We start from the raw sequence: 15,588 nt of genomic DNA, 5'->3' as shown, positions 1-15,588 counted from the left end.
GACATGGTTTAGTAGTCATGAGATTTTGGGTGACAGGTTGGACTTTGATGGTCCTTGAGGTCTTTTCCAACCTTATTGATTCTGTGATTCTGTGATTCTGTGATAGTGAAGAGATTAACCTAAAAACATCCTTTACACAAGGCACCAACTAACCCCAGCCAGATATGCTGGTCCCAGATAAAGCACCAGACTGTACAGTATCCCCTCACATAGATCATGACATCACTATACTAAGGAGAATGTTAGCTGAGAGAGGTTTCATCAGCAATTACTTGATGCATACAGGAGAAAGTTTTCAGCTTTGTTGTGGAGCACTTTGTAGTCTCCAAATATTTTATTTTTTATATTTTGCACATTGGAAAATTTAGTGTCACTCTGTATAACATTTTGAAGTGTTTTTTTAAGTGCATCACTTGGGGGTTTTGCTTGACACAGAATTATGTTAAAGCAACACCCCCACTTCAAACTGGACCCAGTATGGAGCAAAGTCCCCCAGGTTATATATTTGTTTTGTAAACTGGAATGATTGAGTGACAGAAAAAACTTTCAGACAGAAATCTTCAAAGGCTTTTCAGTTTGAACATTCTACACAGCTGTTGTTTAACAGCTGTGGATATATGTTTAACAGATACGGAGACAGGGGAGGATTTTACTTGTGAGATGCTCGGTGTTGTATTGCAAAACTGCATTATGTGAGGTGCTGTGCCTTCAAATTGTTGAAAGCAAACAGTGCTTACTACCATGAGCAACTCCATCTGTTTCCAAGAGCTACTTATAGGGAAAAAAAAAAAAGAAAAAAAAAAGAACAGAGAGGTGTACTGTGCTAGGAATCTTTGCTATTTTGTATTTTAAGCTCTATCCACTGAGTTTAGATGTCTTTCTATAGATATAACTTTGTCATTAATTTATCTTCATTAACAAAGAGGCGGTGTGGCCAAGTGGCAATATCTCTAATTGGATTGAAGAATTAAAATGATTTAATCTATTGTCCTCTCTGAGAGTTTCCCCTGGCAAGAAAACGTAGTGAACTCAAACATATGACGGTTCTTCATCCTTGTGTGAAATGCCAAAGTGGAGATGTGCTTTGAGACCTTACAGAAGACACAGTGTCAAGGGTTAGGACTGGGCCAGCCACTGAACAAGTGACAGATACTCTTAATATCAGAAAGTGCAGTTACTTAGAAGAGACTGAGCTGAAAAGAAAATCACTAAGCAGAATTCTATGGTGCTATGGACCTCTTCATGTCTTAAGCTGGGTATATAGACCCCATGAATTTTTTTCCATGATCAAGGTGTTCAAGTCCAGCTCAGACACAAGGCTCTGTATTTTCTCCGCTTCTTCTAAAGTATTTTTAAGCATACACAAGTGCTGTACCTAAAAACCCCAGTCATTCTCCATAGTTAACTCTGTGGAGAGAAAGAGACAAAATAATCATTCCTCCAAGCTAAAATGTAATGCTGAACTGCATCGGTACTGGCCTATTCCCACTTCTGGCTGGCTTTGGGGACAAGAGATCCAAGGGATGATGTATCATCATATGTATTATTACCTATCTCCAGGAGACATATTTGAAGGCATGGCTGGATTTCAAGGAGTGTTGCTCCTAAAAATGAAGATTCACATTGTGGTTCCCCTGATTCTTGTTTACCCTATGAGACTATCCATGACAGAGAATCTGTCCTTTGTCTGTGCTGCAGTTGGGATAGGTAGCCTCTTTCCCAAAGAGCTGATGTGCCCAAATGCCCTTAGGACTAAGGGCATTATGGAGATGAGCTTTAACTGATATTTTTGTTTCTCAAAAACCAATAGATTTTTTTTTCCCCCAGCAAGAGTTGCTTTCTGCTTTCTGCTTTCCTTCAGGAAGACATATTTGCAAACTTGCTTAAAAAACAAAGGTTTCACATGACACTGATGAAAACCTCTTCCCCTCTTGTTTGACTTTATTAATAGTAACTGAAAAGGGTGCTCAAGCATACTTCCCATGTTTAATGTTTAAAACGTTGTCACCAGAGTGTTTTTATTCTTCCCTATAAACTGTCAGCCAAACCTAATTACCCTTTAATCAGTAAAATCAACACCTGCTAACAGGGTGGGCTCTTTTCAGCAAATAGTGCTTCCCTTTTCCAGAGGGATGATAAATTTCCAGGGGCTCTATTGTCTCTTTGTCCTGCTAATAAGGAGCTTTGTCTGATAATCTGGTAATCAGTATGGTTATCTCATGCCTGTAAGGCAATAGCGGTGAATCTTCCTCTTGGCAAGGGCAGCAGAAGAAGGTGAGATAAGAATTACATGTAGGATGTTACATGTTAGGAGCCAAATATCTTGATATTTTATCTTTAAAATTTATGTCATCACTGGAAAATATGGGTCAGAGAGATCTGCCATGTGAGATGAAAGTATCAGGTGAGAAAAAAGCAAGACAGACTGTAGAAGTTCTTGGTCTCTGATTCTGTTTAAGCAGTCCTCTGCAAAAAGGTAAGGTGTCAGGATTTTGTGCAGAGAGGAGGGACTAGGACTGGATTATACAGAACCTGCTGAACCTCAGGATAGGTCTGTGATGTCAGGTCAACCCAGAATGACTTTGAGAGGTGACTCATTTGTACCTTCATTGTAGATCCTCAGTGTATAAAGAGCTGTTTGTGAGGAGGTTTGCTTAGGTTCAGTTCAGGCTAGACCAGCCTCTTGTTCATGAGATCTGAGTGGATGGCTCATGGACAGTATTCAAACTCAAAATTTCCCATGCTACCCTCATCCTCAGTGTGGCTGGTTGGAACTTGATCAAGTAGCAATATGGACAGAAATTAAATGGTCCCACAAGGCTTACAGCTCACTTGGAGGTCTGCTTCTAGCACACATCATCCTAGGACAGGTTTCTGGTAGAAACAATGACTGTGGCATTCATGAGAGCACTCCTGTGAATGTTTTTCACACATAATCTGTCACCCAGTCTGATTTTCAGCAGAGAACAACTGAGGCATTGTTAGAAATTTCATCATAAGAAACTTTACAAGTGCACTCAGCTCTGAAAAAAACACCCAAGTCCTTTGGGTTGAAGGCTCTTATGCTTGTTTTTAGATCCAAAGTGAATGTTTTTGGAGAGTTTTGCTTAATTCTGTGTGGATGAACAGGACAAAGGAGTAGAAAACAGTTGTAGTTTTCCTTGGATGTTCCCACTCAGGTTATTTTTGCTGAATAGAAGCTCCAGCTTTGTTCAACAGCTGTGCTTCCCTTCTCCTGGCAGTGCCACTCAGTGCTGCTCTGTGGGTTTGTGTGTGTGCATATGCAGGCTGCTAAATGGCTGGTGTTGGCTTTGTCTATGAAAAATATCCTTCACTCTCTGCACTGTCACTCAGCCTCTGCTCTAGAGTATGTATATTGGTTATGTCCATTACTTATGTGCAAACCTATACTTGAGGTGGGTCTACCAGTAAAATCCATCTCTGTGTCCTCAGAGCTCAGCTCTTCAAAGTTAGCATGGCTGGCTTGATGCTGCCACATATGGATGAAGATCGGATAGGATCAAGTACTGGATATGCTTCCAGGTGTGTTGCAGCCTTCTTTTACCTCTGAAGAGTGAGCAGTGCTTGAATTACCAGCTGAGGCCATGCTAGTTGGAGGTTAAAGTAATTGTTCTTGAAGGAGACAGGTCTCCTGGGTTTGAACACCACAGGTTAGGAAAATTCCTCAGTTTGATGGAGGGAAGAGGGGTTCAGTGGGCCCAGGGAGCCTGGCATGGCTGGATGCTGTCAAAAGCAGGGAGGGTTTTGGGTATGTGGGCCGACACAGTTTTGGTCCTGCAGTGTGATCCGGGAGGGTTTGATCACTGGCCTGTGCAAAGTCTCCTATTTTGTAGGAACACTCTCAACACTGGATGCAGCTGAAGGATTGTCCTGACACCAGACTGGCAGGACATCACTGCTCACACCGATTTCAGCAGCAGCTGTAAATAACCATCACTCCAAAAACCTGTGTGCGTTCAGGCACTTTGTTTTGGGCATCCTGCCTTGAAAGTACTGCCCATCTATCTGCACCGGGGAGACAAGATCCCAGAGTGTCTAAACCAAGAGCAACCGAGCACCTCCAAAGCAGCCCCATGGGGCAATCCACCTCCCCTGTCCCCGGCTTTCCCCCAGTAGCTTGCAGTGCCGCTGCTGGACAGCTGCACAGTCACAGTCTGCAGCAAATTTGGGCTAAGCGGTGGTTTTTAGGACCCTGGGCCCTCCGCCAAGGCTCAGGTAGGTCTGTCTCATTCGTCAGCCTCACTCAGCCTGGGTTCATTCTCTGCCGGGGATGTGAGTGTGTGCCTCTGTGTGTGCGTGTGTGTGTGTGTGTGTGTGTGTGTGTGCGCTGAGCGCTTTTCCTTCCCTACTGCTGGCTGTGATCCTTCCAAGCAATGGGACTAACTCTGTTCTCCGGGCAGTGAGGAGGACTGGATCGGGGCAGGAAACGCTTTCCTTTTCTCTGGAAGAAAACAATCTGTGAGGATACTTAAGGATGTGCTACACAGATATGTCTCCTACCTCCAATTTCCTCATAGGATTCATGTGCTTGACAGCTTTCAGCAACTTTGCTAAGACTTCTGCAGACTTCTCAGGTAGGGGTGAAGTGCCAATCCTTTCGGATGCTGGATGGCTGCTTATGGGTGCAAGCTCTGCATGTGAGCAGACCTGGGATACTTCTGCGGGGAGTAATTTTAGTCTTTTAAAAATAAGCTGATGAAAATAATCTTCTGTATGAGTATTTGAGTTTGTAACAAAACTTTCTCAATAACCCTTGGCAAAACTAATTCATCAGAGTTAGTCTGACTAACTTTGGGAAAAAAGGGAATACTGATAACTTTTAAAAGTTTGTAGCAGGTTTTGTGGTGTTTCTCTGAGGAGTGAAAAAAAGCTATTTTGGGAGAGTGGGAAGGTTTAGGATATGAATTAAAGCTAACATAGCAAGACCCAATTGTTTTGTAATGGGTCAGATTTCCCTGCTCTTAACATACAGCTCCTGATTGTTGCAAAAACCCCCTGAGCTGAGATAAAGGACATGTTACATGCACATAATTAATTGATATTCTGAGTCTGTGTTTGCTTAAGCCAGAGGAAGTGTCTCATTTATAGATAATTTTTGATTCTAAAAATGCTTGTAGCACTTGTTTTAAGTTGCACACAGTAGTTAAATACACGACACTTTGAAGGTATAGAGTCCCATATAAGTTTTATTGCTGTGTGCAGCTGCATCAGTCACCTTAAAATGACCTTTCTGCTCCTCTTCTTTGTGGATGTGCATGTGGGTCAGGGAAAATATCTCATTTTACAGTTGAGGTGGTCTGATTAGTTTGTTTAGCAATGCCTAGTGAGGGTCACTTTGCTTTTGGGATATCGGTTCTCATCTGGGTTCTCATCTTGGGTGTTAGTGTGAAAAATTAGTCTGGCATAATCTTTAGTTGTGTCACAAAACTCTTGCAGTGGATAAGAGCTGCCAGTTATGGTTTGCTGATGAAAAAGTGTCATTCACTCAATCTCACCAGACTTGGGTTTCAACACATCAGAATGCTGCTGCTCACTGCCTGGGAGTATATGTATCTGCCTGCTGTGAGAGATTTATGTCAGAAAGGAGGAGCTTGATGGAGGGGTGGGAAGGCATATACAGAAGCTTGAAGTCTTAATGCAAATTGAAGGGGGCTGACTTACTTGTGATTCAGTTTCTTTTGGAGGCAAATCAGTCCTAGGGGCTTCCATTCAAGGCAGATCTGCCTCTGAATGGAAAGGGTGGAGTAATCTCCCTGTTTCTAGTGTGTTTTTCTCTCTTTTTGGCCTTGAGCTTTCTCTGTGCTTCTCCTTGCAACCCAGTTATTGCAGAAAGGGTGTATGGAGTGGGCATGACAGGAGCTCAAGTTGCAATGGGGAAAGTACTGGTCCTTCTGATGTGTAGGTAAATATGTCCTAGCCAGGCCAAATTGCTAAATGTTAAAATGTGCAAAAGCATCCCAGAGCAAGGACACTTTACATCATGTGTACAGAACTTAGCTAGAGCAATGGAAGCAAATTCAGTAGACTTTGTTGATGCTGGGGGGTGGGAGGGAAGATGCTGTTCTTTTAAAAAATGAATCAGAAAGTTGTTGATAACAAAGTCATGTTTTCTGCAACATCCAATAGTAATGTCAAACTTTGGGAGAAGAAGGTTGGCTTAAAATCCTGTGCATGGCAAGACTATCCTCTGAAGCAGGGTCTGTAGTCACAACAGCACAACCACCATTGTGCTGTTGGAATCTTCCACCAGATCCAAGCTATGTTTCCTGACAGCAGCTTGGCAAATGTTCAGTCTCGTTGGACTGACTGTACCTTGCAGGACAGGAAATATGGTTTGCTGCAGGAAAGGGCTGTACCCAGTGTGTAGCAGCTTGGATACGGGTTTGTAAGTTCAGGAGCTGGGTAGCCACAAGATGAAAGGGAGTGGGAAAAGATACTGCATTTCCCAAATTACACCTTACAATTCCTCAGTATATTTTGCAGAGACCCCATTCATCTCCCTCCAACGCATGTGAGCATTTACCACGTGCCTTTCTGAAGGAGCAGTGGCCCAGATAACTCTTCCTACCTGATGGAGCACCTTATTTGTTATTGTTACCCCTGTACATGGATTGTCACCTGGCATGGGAAATGGAAGGAGGATAACCTTTCAACATCACTTGACCACAATGGTTTTTGGCCACTTAAATACTTTTTTTCTGTACTTCAGGGTGTTCTGTGTTCTTCTCCAGTATGGCTGGAATTGAGCAGGTGAATGTCTTTGGGGAAGCCTTACAGCTTTATCATATGCTGTCTCACCTAATGGTGGTGCATTCTAAACATAAATTGTCTGTGTCTCAAGTTGATGAATGGATTTGTATCGGTTATTGCTGCCGAATAATGCAATGCTTGCTGTGATCCCATAGAGGTTTCTGCAGCAGTTTGACTGCTGCCCATGTGCTGCAGGAAGATGACACAGAGATGACACTTTGAGAGAGAGCAGCTGATGGCTTTTGGAAAAGAATATTTTAAAACTCAATCCTGTAGACCTTGTTTAGCAACAAAGCTTCTCTGGCTTCTCAGCTTGGTTTAACTCAGGGAGGTGCTGCTGTTAGTAACAGACCATGTCCTTTTTGTGGTGGGCCAGACAGAGCACGTAGTTCCAGTGCTAGAAAGAAACAGTTTAGGGATGGCCAGACTTGAGCTCTTAGCAGATCACAAGCACGACTGATCTGACTCAGACACTGCAGCTATACAGTGGGACTGGCCAAAAGACTTAACAAGGAATTGTATACCCACCCATGTCCTGCTGCTCCCAGTATTCTCCCACTGGCAGGGTCTTAAAAGTATGTCTTTTGGCTGCAGGAAGATTTCTTCTTTTCATAGGTCGTGGGAAGGCACCCTGTGAGGGTAAGGAGTGGCCCAGGGTGGCAACACAGGTAGAGCTGGAGGGCTTCTCCATCACCTCGGCTCTCAGGTCTGGGCATGCTTAGTCTCACATTGTGGCTCCAGCCTCCCCTTTTGGAGCAGCTCAAATGCCACAACGTGAACATGATGACTGCATGTCCTGCTGGGGACTGGTGCAATCTGAGATGTAAGAATTAAAATTCCTTTTAAGTGAAGTATTTGAACTACGTGAAGAGTTTTGAAGTTGTTTTCTTTAACAGTTCTTTAAATATTGATGTGGGGCTAGGAAGCAGGTCCTTGGGGAGAGAGTGGAGTTATCAGGCACTTTGCAACCACTTTTTAAGAAGGCCTGGGCTTTTTCTCTGTGGCTGCTTGCAGTATGGACTCTTGATCTAGTCTCACTCTGTGATAGGTTCTTGTACTCAGGACTGTTTGAAGGCTTATGACCTAGTGTCATTGATGTGTCACCTACCTCTTAGAATCAAGGTGATGCTTGAAGACTGGAATGAGGTGTGGGCTAATAGCCTGGTCTTTTGAATCTCTGTGCTTTAACTATAAACCCTTAATCCTAATCTCCGTCCCAGCAATAAACTCTTTGAAATCCCTCCCGATTGATAAACTTTTGCCTTTGTTTTAGCTCTCTTCTATTTGTGGTGGGATGCCCTTGTCCTGCCAGAGGAAGCCATGCCATAGCTCCTCAGCATAGGCTCTAGGAGACAGTGATTTGTGTGTGGTGCCCAGTTTGCTCCTTAGAGGGACTAGGTTAATGAAAATGGGATCAAAATTAGAGGTTGGTGTTAACTTAAAACACAGGCATTGAAAGATTAGCTGGAAGCTTAGTCAACAGCTATTGCTCATATCCTGTTTGCTGTCTCTAGCTGCAGCCATGGGGTTCCTGTCGGTGAAGCTAAATCATGCAAACACATGTTGAATTCTGCTCTGCCCACGGCCAGCCAAAGTGACCATTTAATTTCCATCTGCATATCTGCAGGAATTTAGGCTTATGTGATTATGACACCATGCTCCAATTCTCCTCAGTAATTTTCCCATTCATTAGCTAATTTCAGACATGTTGAACAGAGAGATAGTGGCATCAAATCTATGTGATTGTTGTGAGTTTTGTGTTAGTGGAGACAGGTCCCTTCACTACTACTACTGTGCAGAAAAGGCTGTGCTGTGAACTCCCCATCTGAAGACATCAGAGAATGCACTGCAGGGACCTAAGCCAAAAACGTAGGTTTGTAGGCATGGAAAAAGCTTTGATGGGAGCTCATGCCTTTTCTCACACAGAAAAACCCAGCTGCAGGACATAAACCTGGAGGAATAACAACCCCAGTACTGTTGCTCCCTCTGGGCCTGCTTTAATATTTATGTTCTTTGCATTATATTTGGCACAAGCTTGGTGTGAGCAGCACTTTGCTTGAAGGAGCTGAATCAGATGGATACTGATAACTTCCATCCACACCCTGCAGGTGAGCCCTGGGTAGCTTTCAGGACCTTTCCCTGCAGGCTCTTCCTGCGTTTGAAAGCACAAAGATTTGTTGTTGTTGGGTTTTGGGTTTTTTTATTTTTTTTTCCCAAGAGTGGCAGATTTCAAGTGAAAGCTGCTTTTACCACCTCCCTGCTAATTGGCTCAGTGTGTTTGTAATGAGGGCTGAAGTTGGGAGGGGAAAGGTATTTCTCCTTGATTGCATTTAATCAAGCTGTAATAAAGGCAATTTGTTTGACATGTCCGTTCACCAAATTATCGTTAACATCTATATTCCAACAGCTTCTGAATGACTTTAGTCAAACTTTTATATTGGTTTTGTAGTTCTGAGTGAGTGGATGGTGTCCAGGATTTCCATGTGTTGAAAGCTGAAGACTGTGAGAGGTGGATTTTCAGTAAAAAGGCAGATACAATTTCTTTTCCAATGCTGTGGTGTAACTCAGTGATGAGGTTTGTGCTTTTGACTCGAGGGACAACCAGACACAATTTAGACTTTGTTTAAAGACAGCCAAACACAGGCCACCTCCATGCCTTCTCTTGGTGAAGGTGTCTGAGCAATGAGGTTAGATGGACCCCAGACTGCTGCTTGAAGACGTGCTTGTCCCAGGCAAGGGACCTTACTTTCCTTCTCGGCTGGAGGTCATATGTGCCACCCCATCTATCACAGCTGTATGGGCTGCAGTTTGCTTTATTGAGAGAGCTCTGTGCTATGGCTGAGAAATTCTCCTTTGCAGAGGTGAAAAATCCGAAACCTCGTCAAGGTCAGTTAAAAAACACAGTTGGCTTCTTCTGGTAATATTCTAGAGTTGTGGCTGCATGGTGAGCTGTAGGGAATGGATCTGGGCAGCTGAACCATGTCAGACCCAGACCATGGCTGGGTCTGACAGCCATGGCTGATCAGTTCTCACAAGGGGATGCTGAATTCTGTTACGTTGCATATGTCTGTCTGGGAAGCAGACTAAAGAGCTCATAGAGCTGAGAAGATTTGAAGGAGAAAATCAGTGTGGGAGTTATAAGTTGCCAGTTCTGCTGCTGTTAAGAGAAGAAGCACAGAAGCTGGGGCTCTTCTTGTGCTTTTGAGAGTTGTTCTGCTTTGTCAGCAGGGATGCAGCTTTATGGGCATCAATATACCACATCAAGCAAAAATACAAGTGCCTGTGCACTCCTGTCCTGAGACCTGCTCCATAAAACACTGTGGATTTCCCAGCAGTTCTAATGGTAATGCTGTGAGGGAGGAACCAGAGCTTGCTGACTCTTAAAATGTTCAGAGTTTACTTTTGCTGACAGCTGAGGGGACAAAGTGAGCTTCAGGGAGAGAAACACGTGTTTCCAATTCCATGTGTTTGTGTCCTGGGCTGTGATCAGAGACACTGCTGTGAAAAAGCAGCTGCAGGTCTTTATTTGTGGTGCCAGGGAAAGGAGGCACTGCTGGGGAGGGATGGAGAAGGTTGCTGTGTGTGCCAGGATATCTTGAGACTCTGTGAAACCTCATGTAGGCAATGATTTCAAGCTCAAGAACCATATGCATCTGGCTCATGTCATCTGGAAATCTACTGCTTAGCCAACAGAGCTGTCAGCAAGAGCCAGGAGATCCCGGGGTGCCGATGTCTGTGCCATGACTGGCAGTCACCCTGAAAGTAATCCACTGATGCAAACCTTTGTCAGTACCAGGAAAATTTTATTAACAAAAACCGACCAACCAAACAAACCAACCACACCAAAAAAAACCCCAAAACAAACCCCAAACAAACCCCTGCACAAACAATAATCCCCAAACACTCCAAAAAAAGCCAAAAGACTTTAAAGTATCCCAGGTTATCAGTACCCACTGAACGCACAGTCTATTTGGGAAAAATGTCCTAGTGGCCTTCTTCCTATGTCTGTGTATTGTTAGGGGTATAAATGCTGCAGAATTAAATAAAGTAACTCTTTATGTCCTTAGGTAAAAACTGTTCCCTGATTTAAGACTCTGTGAAAACAGACTTTATATAACACAAAGAGTTTGGTCAATTAAAAAGAAAACACATTGGAATTTTAATGTATCTTTTCTCAACTGAGATACTTGGAAGCTAAAATCCTAATTTAAGATGAGGGTAAGAGAGGGGGCAGAATAAGCTTAGTCTCTTCAGAGGGGAGAAAAATCTACAAATTTATACTCTTGGCACTTTTGCTGATGCTGATTTAAACATGTCCTGATCTCCCCAAGCGCTTGGTATTCACATCAGAAAGTTGGACTATGCTGCCTTTAGGTGGCTGTGCAGTGATTTAGGTGGCCAACACCAGAATAGTTTACATGTCTTATATGAGGCTAGCTGCGTGTTTGTGCATGTATAGATTGAACTTGATGCTTTCAGCTCCAAGACAGCAATCCCTGTCTCTGTGGGGGGGCATTTGAAGCTACTATCCATGTTGGGTATTTTTTGTGCTCTTGTAATTCCTTTTTATCCAGACACCCAAGACATTCACAGATTCGTTCTGTATCTGTCCCTCTAAGAGTATGTGGCTGTCTATAGGAACAAACACAATGCACTGATCAAAGTAGTTCAGAGGATTTTTGGTCAGGTTGATTTGGTGCAGTACCACAAAGTTCGTTGAGTCCTTGCCAGTGCTGTGCCTCAGTGATCTGCTACTGCTGTTGTCTGCAATTTTTGATCTCTTTACAAGAGACAGGCAAAGACCACATTTTGCTTAGCTGTGAGGTAACTTCCGACTTGCAAAGAGCTTTGCAGGATGCACAGAAGTTAAACACAACTCATCTTGCTGATTAAATCTGATATAGAGATAATAATTTTGACCACGTTTAAGAGAGCTGCTTGGTTGATTTATTACTTTATTTGTTTAGTTAGTTATTTACCTACTTGCTGCTTTTGCCTTGAGGGAAGATTGTGAGCTTTGTCTCTCTCAGCCTGAATTTGGGCTGATCCAAGTATGCCTGGCTCAGCCCACTAACTGAGGATAAGAGCTCATTCATAGTAATTAAAGTATGTATGTCTGCTCTTTTGGGATGCTCCATCCTGAAACCCAGTGCATGTCTTCTTATGTCAGAGAGACAATGATGGTTTGGCAGTGCTGAGTTGCACAGTAAAATAAATCTTGTCTGAGTCTCTTCAAACATACTATGTGCTCTTGAACATATTAGTAGATGCTGTGGTATCAGTGTTGATGAGGCTCCTTTGGATGTTAAAGCTTGATATACAATAATCAGTCTTAGATGCATCTGGATCCTTGCATGAAGATGGAGAAGCATATGTGGGACCTGCAGTCTGGGCAGACTCTCTGAGTGGTCAGGTTTCAGAAGTCTGTTTGAAGTAACAGAAGGATGTTCCATACCTCTGTAGAATTTGCAGAAGATGTTGTCCAAGCACTTCATTGTGGTGAGCAGGGTAGGTCACATCCACTTGCTGGCAATGTATCCCACAGCCTTAACAGAGGAAGAAATATGTAGAAAATGTGTTTCCATTTTTAAATATTACATTAAGAGAAGAAAGCTTAGAGACGCAGATTATGAGAAGTTTTATCAATGACTTACAAAGAACTTCCCTACCTTTGTGCCCCAGCTTTTGACCTGGCGTAAACATGCTGCTTGCCAACAGGGACACTTCACTCCTCCAGCAGCCTATAAAAGCACCAGAATTGGCAGGGTGTGAGAGAGGGTTGTCTGCAGGTAAGTTATACTAAACGCTTGATAAACTAGGTTACCTAATGGTGCTGCTTGTTAAAGAGGGACTATTCAGACCACCTACTCTGAGCTCCCCTATGTGATTTTGCTATTTGCATCTGCTGTCGGATGCCTGTGGTTTTGCTGCTATGGTATTATTGACATGTTGCCCTCAAGGGTTTTAAATGGGCTTTTACTCCAAAAAGTAAATACAAAAACAAACACAGCAATGGAGGAGGATTTCTGCTGATTTTTCCATTCTGCTGATCATGTTGCAGGCTGGGGTGACCATTACCCTGTGCCTAGGATCTGTGGGCTCAGCTGTAGTCCTCTATTGTTTGCTTCTCTGCATTGATATTGAGGTTGCTCTGTAGCAGGTGCTATTCCTGGCATTCATTTCCCATGTTTGCTGTATTGTTCAAAGGCATTTGGCTCACAGATTTTGCATTAAAGTTCTGTTGGGCCAGGAGTGCAGACACTTAGTGCAATTAGACTGATAGGTGGTAACCTGAGCTGCTGTAGCTGGATTACATTCAATTTTGAGCCTCAGTCTTTGGAAAATAACTTACCTCAGAGATCTGTGGAACCTATAAGTGCAGAGCTGCTGTGACCCTAGTGATGATATGGGTCTAAATTCTGCACTTTTGTTTTGAAAAAGTTCACCTTTTGTGTGAAACATTCAAAGAACAATATTAAGGTTGAAAATCAAACATTTGGATGTTAAGAAATTAGGGTAGCTGTGGCTAGAATCCAGCCCTTTAGAATTTTGTTATAAGTTAGTCTCTAATGAGAACATGCTATTTTTCCCCCACCTCCTTGGACTCCTGTCTTCTCCAATGCACAGGGCAGCTGTCTCACAGTTGTGATTTCTTTATCCTTCTGGTTTATTATGGTCCATGGGCCTTATTTACTGTGTGCTATTTAAATACTAATCTGCTTGTTGTGAGTGTCCTGCAAACAGAGATGAATTTACTCTTCTGGAGGGACAGTCTGGAATGTTACATGCACAGATAAAGATTCTAAGCAGACAGATTAGCATCAGGAGCTCTAACTGCCCAATATTTCAGAGATTTTACAGTACCTATCTTTTTATCCAGGAGTAGCCCCTTATTCTTACCCATTCTCTAATGCTGGGATAGGCATGAAGAAATATGTGGTACTCAATATACAACTCCTTCTCTAATACTGTAATGCATATATGCAAGTGAGCTGTATGGGTTAAAATGACCATTACAATTGCAAATCCAAGTGCAGGTAACTAAGTTTTGTGAGTTAACCTCCAGAGGCAGCTTGCCTGCTCTCCCTTCCCACCCCTAGTAGGAAAGGGGAGGAGGAAAGGAAGAGTAAAAATGAGAACACTCATGGGCTGAGATAAAAATAATTTCAGAAGTGAAGTGGAGAAAAAAAGAAACAAGATAAGTAATGCAATGGCAATCATTGACCTCCCATGGGCAGACTAATGCCCAGCCAGTTCTCAGGCTAAAGGTGGCTGACTTACGTAAACCCCACTCCACTCCATTTTATAGCTGAACATAATGTTATATAGCACAGAATGTCTCTGGGCAGTTGAGGTAATCTGCCTGGTTGTGTCCCCTTCCAAACTCTTGTGCATTCCCCAATCTATTAACTGGGAAGTCAGAGTGAGAAACCGAGAAGGCACTGCTGCTGTTCAGCAATAGCTAAAACATTAGTATGTGGTCAGCATTGTTTTGGCCACAGAGTGAAAGCACAGCACTGTACAAACTGCTACAAGGAAAGTGAACTCTATCAGAGCCAGACTAGTACACTAAGGCAAGGGCCACATTACATCTGTGTTTTGTAGGTAATACGAGCTAGAGGTCGGTATGATAACAAGCTTTCTGTTGGCAGATATGATCCGAGCCCCTAAAGTGCAGTTGTAAGAAGGGTCTGGTTTTGCGAAGTGTTAGTTGTTTGAGGGTTACTTTATTTGGGATAAGAGTACTTAAAGTGCCTTACAAATATGGGCTCAGTCCTTGGAACATATTTAGACATATCTTTAAAAATTGGTTTTGAAGGCATTCCCACTCCAAACTTTTGGTTGTTTGTTTCTGTCCTTTCACAGGAAGGGGGATAAAAAGAAAACAAAACACAACAAAAACAACTAACCACAAACCCTCCCTGCCTGTTCAAAGGCACAAACAAGACCTGGACAAGTAATATCACTAAAAATAGAGCCCGAGGGATTCGTTCAGTTTAGTTTCTTTCTAGATTGTTATTGTTTAGATAGCCCCTTGGAAACTGAGGTTGTTGATCTGACTGTTTCCAAAGCACATCAGTCTCTTGATTTATCTTTTGTGCAGGGGCTGCTTCTGTTGTGTTAACACTGTTTGCTTCCTGGTTTATGTGCTCAAGCTGAATTCCAGCTTAAAGAGGTTAAAGCTTCATAGAAGTGAGTTGAGCAGGGAAGTGGCTCCACAGCTGATGCTGAAGCACACACATCTGTGACCCACGCTGTGCTCACATGTTAGTTTATTGTTAGTCTCACAATAAAGGATTGCTCTGGGTTTTGTTCAGCTAAACAACTTTGATGGAATGAATTGTATAGGAAAAAGAATAGATGACGCCTGGCTGTTACTTGCCAAAATGTTCCTTTGTTTCAGCTGCGTTGTGTGGGACACAGAACTCCCAGAAGTGGATAGTCTGTCCTCTATAGCAGCCAAGAGGAGCTGATGGATTGAATAGGGAGACAGAGGTTCATCAAGAAGGGTTGAAAAAATGTTCTGATTCTTCCTGCCCTTTGTTTTTTTTTGGTTTTTATTTATCTTTAGCTGATACCCACAGGCTTTTACTTTGGCTATACTGCTATACGAATAAGTTGGGCTGTAAATGCTGTTGGTGCAATTTGGCTTAGATTTGGCACAGACTGTAGTTAGTGCTTTTTGTCAATGATATAGCCAGTGGCTGGAGTGTAAAGGTCCATCAGCAGCTGCAGAAAGCTGAATGCTTGGTATCAGACAATCCGTTTTTTTTTTTTTTCTAGATGAATGAAAATCACTTTTTCTTCATCTCTCTT

General features: G+C 42.9%; 1 protein-coding gene across 1 annotated transcript in view; it reads left to right on the top strand.

Annotated features, from left to right (window-relative positions):
* Window positions 1–4,495: 4,495 nt before the first annotated feature.
* LOC128969026 (protein eva-1 homolog C-like) overlaps window positions 4,496–15,588 on the top strand; it is a 200,912-nt gene continuing 189,819 nt past the window's right edge. Inside the window, exon 1 of the mRNA XM_054383701.1 lies at window positions 4,496–4,595. Coding sequence (XP_054239676.1) covers window positions 4,496–4,595 — 100 coding nt within the window. The remainder of the gene's footprint in view (window positions 4,596–15,588) is intronic.

The sequence above is a fragment of the Indicator indicator genome, chromosome 9 (assembly GCF_027791375.1).
Source record: "Indicator indicator isolate 239-I01 chromosome 9, UM_Iind_1.1, whole genome shotgun sequence".
Lineage (NCBI taxonomy): Eukaryota > Metazoa > Chordata > Aves > Piciformes > Indicatoridae > Indicator > Indicator indicator.
This window is presented reverse-complemented; position numbering and strand designations above follow the sequence as displayed.